Source organism: Eptatretus burgeri, chromosome 2 (genome assembly GCF_056783735.1).
Source record: "Eptatretus burgeri isolate ZD-2024b chromosome 2, Ebu_testis_v1, whole genome shotgun sequence".
Lineage (NCBI taxonomy): Eukaryota > Metazoa > Chordata > Myxini > Myxiniformes > Myxinidae > Eptatretus > Eptatretus burgeri.
In genome coordinates, this window is record NC_140962.1 from 43,501,338 (window position 1) to 43,514,661 (window position 13,324).

Consider the following 13,324-nt stretch of genomic DNA (forward strand, 5'->3'; position numbering starts at 1 on the left):
TAGAAGCTTTGCCACCCGTCCAGGTAGGCTTTTAGTACAACAGTATAAAACAATAGTTCACCATTTACTTCTTACATTTCATCTTCCCGCTGCTAAACAACACAAGGACCACAGCTCTCCAACCTTTCTTATCTTCGGCTCGATGGTGTGCGTCCTCCAAAGCAATCCAGCTTCTACCAAATCCCACTCCGCTGTTTGCTTCCATCTGGTCCTTGGTCCTACCCACTGGTATTTTACCATTCATCCCACTTCAGTAAAATCTCTTCACTTGTGTTTCTCATCCTTTCTTCCATCAAGTCCAAACCATTCAGTCTGGATTTGAATATTCCCAGACTTCATGGGATTTGTTCAAGTCCTTCTTTGATATCTTCATTTCTTTAAGATCATCCCATTTTATCCTCATCATGTTTCTCAACGGATAAATATCAAATCAATCGAGTTTTTGCTCTCCTGTTTTTGTACAGGTCCATGTGGATGATCCATATAATTGGTGGAACTGTTGCATTGAATACATCTTAATTTGTGGAATGTACCTCCTTTCCCACAGATGTGACTTCATAGCTGTTGCAGCTGCTGAATTTCTTCTCGTTACTTATCAGATGTTATGATGGCCACAAAATCTTTAACATCATTAAGTTATTTTTGTGCTTCTTGTCTATTGACCAGTAACATTTCACTTTTTGTCTTTCACAAATGTTCAACGAAAATATTGGATTATTTCTTCCATTTTTTTTTTAATACCGACCAATGCAGTAAGTATTTGTCGTATGTGCGAACACTAATTATATCGTCTGTGAAATCCAGATATTGCACAGTTTCTTCACCAACTGTTGTGCTTCACATGGAAGGAAATTTTTGCACAGGAGGAGGCCATTCGGCCCATCATGTCTGCGCCACACCAATTCCAGATTTAATAAGTCCATTGATACCCCTCCCCTTCGTGTGCAGCATTTTGGCTGCTAAACTGGTACTCATTTCACCGACCTCATAAGGATGACAGGCCGAGTCCACCTCCTGGTGTGTATCAATTCAGTGGCCAACGGGCCTTGAACTCAGGACCCTAAGATCCCAAGCCACCACCCCAACCGCTAAGCCAACACCTTCTTCTAAACCCTCTCATTATATCTCACACAATGATATCCATAAATATGTTGAACAATTCATGCGAGATAATACATCCTTGTCTCGACTCCTGGTTCTGTATCAAAGTATACCCCCAAGCTTTGCTTTGCTTTGCTCAGAATTAGAACTTTGATTGCATAATTCTTTAAAATACTGAGAAAGTACTTTGTAAATCTCTTCTTTTTCACTTCTCTCTTTCACATATTTCCATTTTCATCCATCAGACCATGAGCATTATCAACAGACTTTTGAGAGCATTCCTTTAAAAAAAAAAAAAAAAAAATTTTTTACAACTTAAAATATTTTTCCACTTTCATTTCCTCTTCAAATTATTTTGCTTTGTTCTCTCAAAATTTGTTCTCTTTATTTTGCTCCCTCATCCTCTTTGCAATACCCAACACACGTAAAATGAAAAGCGGGGTTAAGCAATTTGTTCATGTCTGCCCATCTGTCTGTAAACGTCAGTTCATGCTCAAGGAACAACTCATTCAAATTGAATGAAATATTTCGAACAGGAATAGGAAGACAAGTCTGTTGTTTCACAGTACTTTAGCTCTGAATTCGTCCCGATTACACACACGTACTCGTCTGTAGAGCCTTTAACTTTCAATCTTAGATACTTTTCTTTCTCATTTAGCCCGGGAGATGTTTCACGTATGCCGCTAATTAAATGCCCTCTGTACGTCAGGGCAGGAATTTTGACGTGATGCTGGCAATAGCTCGACTACTCTTCACCAAGGACACGGTGGCATATTTAACGTCCCCCCCCCCCAATTACTGCCAGTAGATAGGACGGCCAGCTTAACCTCATGCAGTGGGTTGGTATACGCATTGACAATTTAAAGCTGGGGCAGGATTCCAACCCAGGATAGACAGCTTTGAGGTGAGTGCGAGAAACCCAATTAAACTGACTTTACAAAATTATATTGACGTCAGAGGAGGTGCTTTGTTACAGGATGCATCTGATCATGTGTTACGGAAAAAGGAAGTATATAAACAAAAAAAAAAAACAGTTTGGGATTATGTTTCAAATAAAGTTATCAATATATCATGATTATAGTTATAAAATACAGAAAACCATTATCTGTAAATTTATTTAAAATATATTATCTACATTTGGACGTGAATCTCTGAATAAGATAAGCTATTATGGTGAAATGAATGTAATTATGTTGAATGTACCATGACTTCAGGTCAGGTCAGGTCAGATCTGTGACCTGCTACAGGTACCATGTAAACCTGTACTAACCTGTTCCATGGTCGGGTTGTCGGCGACTAAACCGTCTCCCCCACCAGGTTTTCTGGTGAGGAGGGTGTTTGGATATGGACACCCAGCAGGATTAAAAACAAAACCTGTCAAAGGGCGGAGGAGCTCCTTGTGAGCCAACGGCCATCCATATCTAGTGCCCAACTGTGTCTGCAGACGTCCTCCTGCAGTTGGGTTACTTTTTTATTAGGAGGTTGGTGGCAGGATTTGCACTCCGGCCACCGTAAAACCCTTCATTCCGCAAAACACGAAAACGCAAAAAAATCTGAAAACCCACTCCGTGGGAGTACCTCCTGTGCAGCTTCCCTTCGCAGGGCAGCTCACCGGATGACGGGATTGGGGCAAAGCCTTCGGGACCCCCAATCTTTGATGATAGGAGGGAAACCACGGGGTAACATCCCTGGGTCAGATTGCGGGAGAGTGTGTCGGAGTGGTGCTGAGGTGTCGTCCACCAGACGGCGGTCTCCTTGGGTTAACCCAAGGCGGTCCCTTCGGGTGGGTGCCTGGAATGTCCTATCCCTAAGAGAGGATGATCACCTGTCTCTGTTATCATCTGAGCTCAAGCGTTTGGACATCGGGATTGCAGCTCTCTCTGAGGTTCGGAGACCGGATTGCGGTGAGAGAATGTTGGGTGGTTACACCTACTATTGGTCTGGTCGCTCTGATGGTTACCATACTCAAGGAGTTGCTGGAGCTGTGTCCAATAAGCTGACTCCAATGATAATTGAGATAACACCGGTCAACGAGCGTATTATGAGATTAAGGATTCATCACTCCTTAGGTGTCATTTCCCTGGTCTCTGTTTATGCTCCGACTGAGGCGAGTGATCTCACCGTGAAGGATGCATTCTACGCCACACTCGAGTCTGTGGTTGATCAGTGCCGCAGACGAGATACACTTCTAGTCTTGGGGGATTTCAATGCATCGACTGGAACTGATAGGGATGGTTATAAGGTGTGTGTTGGTCCCCATGGGTCAAGAACTATGAATCAGAATAGCACTAAGTTCCTTGACTTTGCAAAAAGTCATGGACTTAGGGTGGCTGGTTCATGGTTTCAGCGCCCACAAGCTCATCGCTGGACTTGGTATTCCAACGCTGGCGGTGTGGCAAAGGAGATTGACCATGTCGTCGTTGACGGTCGTTGGAGGATGATCCAGAACTGCAGGGTCTACCGGAGTGCTCAGTTCCTCAATACTGACCACAGGCTTGTTGTAGCAACTCTAAAGCTGCACCTTAAATCGTGGAGAATGGTACCATCCCAGCCTAGGCTGGATGTTGGCAAGCTCAAGGATGAGAGAGTAGCTGAGGAGATTGCGAACAGGCTGAGTGGACATTTGGGGTGTCTGGGTGCTTTGCGGGGTCCTGAAGAGTTATGGATTACCTTCAAGACCACCGTCCTTGATGTTGCCAGTGGATGTCTTGGAACTCACCGCAGGGCAAAGAAGAATTTTGTCTCTCAAGGGACACTGGATACCATTGACTAGAGTCGCAGGGCCAGGCTGAATGGCAGAGCTGAGCTGTTCAGGGAGCTGAGGCATAAAACTGTACGGGCACCAAGGGTGGACAAGGAGGCCTATATGCGAGGAATCTGTGAGGGGGTAGAGCATCACCTGTGGACAGGTGATGCTCGTCCCGCTTACAGGGGAATTCGCGCATTGCGTTCATCCAAGCCCATCCCTCGGAGCACTTCAGTTAGAGCAGAGAGTGGTAGGCTCTTAACAGAGGAGTCTGAAGTGAAGGCCCGCTGGGCCAGTCACTTTGAGCAGTTGTACCAGGCTGATCCACCAGCTGTCGAGTTGGACGTCAATGGTGTTACAATCCCTGTTGCTGACCCTCCAATCAACTGTGGTCCACCTTCGCTTGTGAAAACACGGGCTGCGGTGAACCGGTTGAAACAGGTTATAGCTCCAGGGATCTGTGGCATCCATGCTAAACTTCTCAAGGCTGGTGGAACTGCTGCACTTATGTCATTGTATGCAGTTTTGTGCTCTGCCTGGAACACAGGCATCATCCCAACTGATTGGAAGAGGGGCCTTGTTTTCCTTCTCTGGAAAGGGAAGGGTGATCGCCAAGACTGCAACAACTACCGAGGGGTGACGCCGCTCTCAGTGCCGGGCAAGGTCTTTGCTTGGATAATTCTTGATAGGGTTCGCCACCATCTGCTTGAGCACCAGCGTCCAGAGCAGTCAGGCTTTACACCAAAGAGGTCAACGATTGACCATATCCTTGCTCTTCGTGTCATCACCAAATGCAGATGAGAGTTTCGGCAAGGGCTGCTTACAGCCTATGCTGATCTCTGTAAAGCGTTCGATTCAGTGAATCGGGATGTCCTCTGGAGGATTCTTGGTCTTCGTGGGGTGCCACCAAAACTGATCAATCTGATGTCTGAACTCCACTCTGGTACTGAGAGTGCTGTGAAGTGTGGTGGAACCATCTCTGACTTATTTCCAGTTGTTACTGGAGTTCGTCAGGGATGTGTACTTGCCCCCACACTTTTCAGCACTTGTATGTACTGGATTCTAGGGAGGATGTCGGAGAGATCAAGCTGCGGTGCATCGTTTGGGAATGTCAAGATCTCGGACCTTGATTTTGCAGATGATGCAGTCATCTTTGTGGAGACTTTAGATTCCCTTTCGGGGGCCCTCGAGGTGCTGAATGAGGAGTCGGAGCCACTGGGATTACGGGTTTCTTGGGTCAAAACTAAGATCTAGGCTTTCAATGACATCTTGGATGCTGCTGTCCTGTCTGTGCCTGTTTGTGGTGAGGATGTTGAGGTCGTGGAGAGATTCACTTACCTTGGCAGTGATATTCATGTCTCTGCTGGCTGCGAGTCAGAGGTCAATAGACGTCTGGGTCGGGCCTGGGGAGTCATGGATTCACTGGATCATGGGGTGTGGCACTGCTGGTACCTGTGCGGGAGGACGAAAGTCCGAGTCTTCAGGTCCTTGGTGCTTCCAGTCTTGCTCTATGGATGCGAGACTTGGACTCTGACCAAGGATCTGAGACGGAGACTTAATTCCTTTGGTGCCAGGTCTCTTCGGAGAATCCTTGGCTATCGCTGGTCAGATTTTGTGTCCAACGAGCGGTTGCTGAGAGAGACTCGGACGAGATTTGTTACCTGCATAGTCCGTGAGCGTCAGCTGCGGCTGTATGGACATGTGGCTCGTTTTCCTGACGCTGATCCTGCTCACCAGATTCTCTCAGCGAGGGAGTCTTGTGAGTGGAGGAGGCCAATGGGCCATCCCCGTGTCTCGTGGTTGCAGCAGGTTGACCATCATCTTAAGGAGATGGGGATGGGCCTGGCATATGCCTGGGGGATGGCCAGACGGAGGCCCCTGGAGTACCGGCGGAAAGTGGACGCAGCGACGCGTTGTTCTGGCACATGCTCCCATACCTGACCTGACCTGAATGTAAGGAAAAAAAAACCCCCCAAATCACAGAAATGTATGAACATAGGCAGGTTGAATCAGGAATCACGACGAGAAAAGGTAGTATCAACCTCGAAGCTGAAAAATGTCGAACAAAACTTCACACGGATTCTATCTCAAAAGAAAACACTGAATTTTTCACAATTGTACTTTTTTTTGATGAGACGGTGCACTCCAAACAAACTTTAGCAAACCATTTTGTCTGGAAAGTGACAGTTGTTCCATGCAAGCTTGCTTTGACTAACCTCCAACAAGCAGAATGGCGACACACATCATGAGAGCCAAGAAGGGCACAGAAATGATGAATGTGTACGTCTCCAGGAATGTAATCCAGTAGATACCAGCCTTTAAATACAAAGAACAAAACAGGGGCAGAAATGAAGAAACAGATGAAAAAGGAGTGAAATAGGAACCATACGTACAGGCTACCAATACGGACAAATCTCACAGCCGTAATAAATAATGGATTATTAAAGCTAAAAATTGCACAAATTCCAGAAATATTCTTCTCATCACGATAGCACAAATAAATTGATTGATAGATGGAGAGATGGAGAGATAGAGATGTTGTGTTTGCATAGTTACGTGATGCACCAGCGGATCACAGGTCACAATACCTGGCCACCGGGGATTGAGATTCCTCCAACTTGGCTGCAATATACGACTCATGCTGAACCCGGTCCCTTGTGTCCGTGTTATCTTTCCGTCGGGATACAACGTTTTGGCGACGATGATGGCGGGATTAACTTTCCCATCCCCACCAGCCTTTTTGTCAGCGCGAGGAGAACCGCCGGTCCCATGGAAGCGATGATACAACAGCTTTCAGATGTACCTTGGTGCAAGTGGCCTCGACGATGAGAGCGACGACTGCTCGAAGAAGAGCCATTCTCATCCATTGCTTGGGACAAGATGGCCAACGGATATTTGTAATGCTGGACCCCACAGATAACCGTCATGCCGCTGTTATCGCGTCGCAGACGTATTTTGGACCAAAACAAAACGTCTTGATGGAAAGGTACAGATTCCGTCAACGTGGGCAGAGATCAGGAGAGACAACTCGTGAGTACATCGCTGCATTACGTGAACTCATAGCTACGTGCAACTTTGGAGCTCTCACGAACGAATTCATTCGAGATCAGTCAATAGAGAAAGCATCGATTCCCAGAGTACGTGAACGTCTTTAAATGGAACCAGATACACCGACATTAGAGAGAGCTTGTACGTTAGCCACTCAGATATCGAGCAAGCTATGAATGAGTAAAAATCCACGCAGATGCCTGAAAACACAGGTGCTCAGGCAAGTCCACGGTACACTGTGGCAAAATTTACAGATAGTCAGAAATAAAGGACAGTTTGAATTTTTTAGGGAGAGATTTAAATTGCACAATCCAGCTCAGGCCCAGTCCAATCGTCCAGTTTGCGGGAACTGTGGATATACGTTACACACAACAGGGAGTGCAAGGTGTCCTGCAGTTGGATAGACCTGCAGAGTTTGCTCAAGATTAAATCACCTCGTCAAATTGTGGAAATCTGTGGGGAAAGAATGTGCCAGACAGATTGACGATTCAGTAAACTCAGAGATACTCATTTGCTCCATTAACTCTGTGAACGGAACAACACCACCGTTCATAACTTGCTGTGTTCACCTGGCCGAGAGACCCCAGTGACGCTTGTTATAGATATTGAAGCAAAAGTTTATATCTGGGGGCGAATCACTGCGCAGCAAGCATTTCACAGATCATCCCCTTCGTAAATCTGATCGCAGATCAACATATCCTAACACGGAAATTGCAGTTGCAGGAACAGTGGATTTTGCAGTGAAGCGTGACTTAATGAAACTTAACAGTTTCCCAATCTACATCACCAAAAGTGGATCTAATCTGATGGGTGTCGATCTCTTCAATTGACTCGGATTCAGAATCCAGAGAGATGGTTCACCGATTCAAGCCATCGTCGTCGTCAGTCCATTCCCACCTGAACTGACCAGTTTTGCAAATGTTTCACACAAACAAAGAGTTGATTCCGCAGTGAGACCGGCGTCAACGTCTCCGCCGACTTCCGTTTCATCTCAGATATGTCTATCAGCTGAACTGAAACATCTGCAGGAACAAGGGATCATTGAACCCGTGGATTCATTGCCATGGATCTCAAACCTGGTTATGGCACGTCGGAAATCAGGTGAAATGAGATCACGTGTGGACCTTAAAGCCGTAAATAAGGCCATAATCCCAGATAAATATCCGCCACCAATAAATCGAAGAACCGTCAGCAGAGTTCCACCACTCGACAGTGTCTCTAAAGCTCGACATGCACTGGAGGTATCTTCGAGTCTCGATGGAAGAAGGAAGCGAGTACCTGACGGCCTTATAACCCATGATGGAGTTTTTCCAGCATCGCTGCATGCTGTCGACCACAGTAAGCCAGTTGTACTGACAACTACTGAAGATTCGAATGTTATGGAAATACACTTGGACAACTTTGTAACAGCAGAAAAGTTAGAGAATGCTTCAACAACAGAGGACCCTATTCTTAATAAAATAAATAAATAAAAAGTCTGCCATTTCATTCAAAATGGCTTGCCTCGCCGAACACCAATGCCCAAACTTGAACCGTACTTCAGACTCGAGGATGAACTTTCTGTGTTCAACGACTGTTGGACATCCAGAGGGTTACACTCTGCAATTCCTAGTACTCCTCAAAGGAATGCTTTGAATATGGTTCACGAGGGTCATCCAGGCATCGTTTGGACAAAACAACAACGTCGAGATTCGGTGTGGTGGCCACGTATTGACCGATGACCGACGTATGAAGCGTACATCAGGGACCAATGCAACCACCGCTCCAACCCATACCTTGGCCAGAGAAACCATGGAGCCAGATTCAAGTCGACATCTTTGGTGACGTGAATGTTGCTCCCTTCAACCAAAGGTTCCTCCTTGTAGTCCGTGACCAACATTCTAAGTGGCCAGAAATTGCTGCAACTTCAGTCGTGCAACTTCGTCCACGACTATCAACATTCTCAGCGAGCTCTTCGCTAGATGGGGACTGCCCGAAGTTATAAATCACCGATAACGGCCCACAATTCGTCTCGTATGAGTTTGATACGTCGGTGGAGTATGTCGGGATAGAGCATTGTTGCGCAGCCCACGACAACCCGCAATGCAATGAGGGAGTAGAAAGGTTAAACCGTGTGATCAAGGAAAGTCTCACCGCTCAATTGACAGATGGAAAGACATTCAAGGGTGCAGTTCTAACCATTTTACAGACTTACCGCTCAACATCACATGCTCTAACAGCGCACCACAGCTGAAATGATGACAGGTCGCAAACTTCGATGTCTGCTGGAAGCTCTGAAACCAATCCAGACATTAACAGCTAACGCAGGGTTAACAAGGGCTGTTCTCGAAAAGCAGCAACGGTTAAGAGTACACAGACCGATGTCGCAGAGGTCGACACTCTACCCTGAACCAAGGTGAATGGGTCCAAACTAAGTGACCAATTCGTAAGCACAAATTGGCATCATCTTGATCACAGCCACAATGTATTGCTCGCAAAGCCGGTCCAAATACTTTCGTGCCCGAAGATGGATCTCGTTGGAATTCCTGACGATGTGTTTGGTCCCACTAGGCTGGTCATCCCCATTTGAATTCAGAGTAGAACTTTGATGCTGTTAACCTGCCTGACACTCCGACTGCTCATCCAGACCTGACCAGACAACCACCTCAACGTCCAAGGCAAAATCGACGTCCTCCAAGAGACCCATCTGACTTTGTAACAAATTGAATGATTTTAAGTTTAGTGGGGCAGATATGAAAAAAAAAATTGCTCGAGACGTTCACATCCGGCAGAAAGTTTGAAATTTTGCATACAGGGGTATTTTTTGACATGCTGAGTTCAAAAATTGGCGGATCCAAGAGGTCTGACCAATGGACCGGCCGCCATCTTGAATTCCAATATGGCCGCCATGACGAAACATTGAACATTACTATCTATGGTTCCAAGTGATCTATGGCCCTGAAATTTGGTACACAGGTGCATTTTGAGATCATGAATTCAATAATTAAAAAATTTGAAATGTATGACAAACGTTATGGCCGCCATTTTGAATTCCAATATGGCTGCCAAGACGAAATGTTGAAAATCCCGGGTTCTTTGCAAAAGCAATACCAATTCAATGGATCCCGAGTTGACGAATCATATAACAAGTCAAAGAGCTCATTTCAAAGTACATTTCGTACCAGTTGGCAGCCGTAACATGCTCCAAGCTTTTTTCCATCTGTTTTACTTCTCCTACTGCTCATCTCGGAAGCATTGTCCAGAGCAGAAACATAGTTCTGTGCATGGTAGATTAGCAGCAGAACATTTGCAATTTCCAGCACACCGTTTTTTACACTTGCACTTGATCAGCTCTCGGCACCCTTTTGACGCCTCTGGCATTATTGTCCAAAATGGATGCCAGACATCATCTGCATTTTTAGCCCATCCCCAATCTGCAGGTGAAGGCAGCTCTGGGTTAGCAATTTGGGACTGTCCCCAGATGTGACCGGCCTGAAAGACTGCCCACTTCACATGTTGATGCAGTGCCTCTTTTGTCGGTGGAATATTTTCCGATTTCCTTGAGCAAACAGCTGCTTGCGTGCTTCGTTCACTTTCTTCAGAGGGGAAGTTCTACTCTACAGAACAACGAAGAACCTCTCTATGTTGTCCACGTCATCATCTGTCACTTCCGCTGGTGCATGTGAGAGATGATTGAAGACCTCCCCCAAGTTTGGCATGGAATTCCATATGCTCCAAACAGTATTTTTGCCAATCCCACATATGGCAGAAACAGTATCGCATCCGGAAACAGTATAAAACATAAAAAAATAAATTATTGGAATGTCATGTGAATGTTCAGTTCCAGCAGAAAGTGTTAAATTTCGCATACAGGGGAATTTTGGGGTGCTGAATTTCCCAAATTTCTACTGCCTTCGACAAAATTACAAACCCATCAGTAGATTTGAGATGCAACAATTTTCCAGTTATCATAATAATGCTCAAATTATTTAACATTATGACACTCACCGTACACTGTGCTATTAAAGCAATGAAAACATCGATGTTTGTCTTGGCGGCCATATTGGAATTTAAAATGGCGGCCGTACCGTTTGTTAGACATTTCAAATTATTGCATTATTGAACTCAGCATGTCAACATACCCTTGTGTACCAAATTTCAGCACCACAGGTCATTTAGAACCCAAGATAGGGATTTTCAACATTTCGTCTTGGCCGCCATATTGGAATTCAAGATGGCGGCCGGTCCATTGGTTAGATCTCTTGGATCCGCCAATTTTTGAAATCAGCGCCCCAAAATACCCCTGTATGCGAAATTTCACACTTTCTGCCGGAAATGAACATCTTTTTCACATATCTGCCCCACTAGTTGATTTAATGGGAACTTGAACAGGTTCCAACACTTTAATTCATGGACATCATTGATCATATTTTGGTTTGTTGCTTGCTAAGCTCGTCACAGAGTCCCTTATTACAGAGACTGTAATGTGTTTAACACCTTTGGGGAAGAGGGGGAAATATGCTGCGTTTGCATCGTCACGTGATACACCAGCGGATTACAGGTCATGTGACCTGGTCGCCGAGGATTGAGATTCCACAATCTTGATGCAATACACGAGTCGTGCTAACCCCGGTTCCTTGTGTTTGTGTGGTCTTTCCATCGGGATACAACAAGATGGATAGAGAGAGATGGATTTGCAGAACATAAGTATGGAGCTCCTGTCTTTCTTACTGTTATATCTTGTTGAGCCAATTTAACTGTTCATCTAACAGTATTTGTTGAAACTGGAATAAAAGATAGGCAATACATTTTTAGAAAAAGCTTTGAATTTTGAAATATAGATGCAAGTCCGTGACTTACTTGTGTGGTTAGGAGAAGACTGAGCAGGAAACCCAGTGCAGCCACGGCAGCAGGAACCACAAATGTCTTTTTCAGCCATTTGAATTGGTTGGTTTTGTTGTGGATACAACAGGTTTTGTCCCAAATCACTGCTGAGATAGTTTGCAGCAGGCAGATCTGAAAGGCACAACACCATGTTATATTAACATGTTTTTGGGTGATGTCAATTACTGCCAGCTTGGGGCCTCTAAAGAAGAGAAATCGTGAACAAGATCTAAGATGATGAACCCCAAAGGGGGAAACACCCATCCTTGGATGAAAACTTCATTAATCTGGCCTCTATGCTACAATTTTCCATCAACAGGTGGAATATGAGAGGCACTTCTTGTTAGTTTGTTGGAGAAACCACAGTATAATCTTTTGCATATCTGGAATTTCAATGCCAGATAAGGTATCATCATCATGCACTCTCTGTCCATCCGTCTCCTATTTTGACTTCTCTGGCCAAACTGATGGGCTGATCCGGCTGAAATTTGGCAGCAACATTCCGCTCCTGACTGGTCAAGGGGATTGTAAAGCTCGTTTTGGTCACGTGACCATGTAATTAAAAATGACCAGCTTCGTAAATTCCTTCAAAAGTCTTCTCCAGACCCACCAGTCAGAATGCTACCAAATTTGGATTACAACATTTGGCCAGGGTCGAGATAAGCTACAGGTCCAGTGGTCCTATTTTTAGCTTATCTGGAATTTACATTCCAGATAAGGTATTGTCATCGTGCACTGTCCGTCTGTCTGTCTCCTTTTTCGACTTCTCCTGCCAAACTGCCGGGCTGATCCGGCTGAAATTTGGCAGCAACATTCCGCTCCTGACTGGTAACGGGGATTGTCAAGCTCGTTCAGGTCACATGACTTTAAGTCGGTCAAAATGGCCAACATTAAATTTCTTTAAAAATCATCTCCAGACCCACCAGTCAGAATGCTACCAAATTTGGGTTCCAACATTAGGCCAAGGTATGGATGTTAAGTTGTGGAGGTCATGCCAATCTCGTGACCAGAAGTGTGTCAAAATGGCGGTAAAACGATCATGGAGGAAGTTAATTGATAGAAAGCCGGTTCGTACCTTCTCGATTGCACACTCGGAATTCTCCGAGTGTGCAATCAAAGATTCGCTCCCTTTTGCTAAAAAAAAAAAAAAAACCATGTGTGAATTGGAGCAGGACCAGAATACTGTGACCATGTGCTCCTTTGACATATCCAGTCTGCTCACGAACATTCCTCTCCAAGAAACCGTCGATATATGTATGGCATCGCTGTTTCATAACAACCTTGAACCACCCTGTATCTCTTGTCGTGGTATTTGTGGAACTCATGAACGCAGCAACACGAGAAGTGGAGTTCAGCTTCAATGACAACATGGATACGCAAGTAGACGGAGTAGCGATGGGATCACCATTCGGTCCACCGCTCGCAAACATTTTCGTCGGATTTCATAACAAGCGTGTGTTCCATGAAACGAACATAAACGTTAGACCAACGGTATATTACCGATACGTGGAAGACACGTTTGTAATCTTCAGTACTCCTACCACCTGCACGGACTTCCTCGTACAT

At 45.2% G+C, this 13,324-nt stretch overlaps 1 protein-coding gene across 5 annotated transcripts in view; it reads right to left on the bottom strand.

The window, feature by feature from the left end:
• The window catches only part of LOC147031926 (sodium- and chloride-dependent glycine transporter 1-like), a 100,737-nt gene that overhangs the window by 14,994 nt on the left and 72,419 nt on the right, over positions 1 to 13,324 (bottom strand). For all 5 annotated transcript variants that reach the window (XM_085869155.1, XM_085869153.1, XM_085869156.1 and 2 more), the window contains 2 exons: positions 11,735 to 11,890; positions 6,064 to 6,163 (listed from right to left, as the gene is read on the bottom strand). In XM_085869155.1, the coding sequence (XP_085725281.1) occupies positions 6,064 to 6,163; positions 11,735 to 11,890 (256 nt within the window). The remainder of the gene's footprint in view (positions 1 to 6,063; positions 6,164 to 11,734; positions 11,891 to 13,324) is intronic.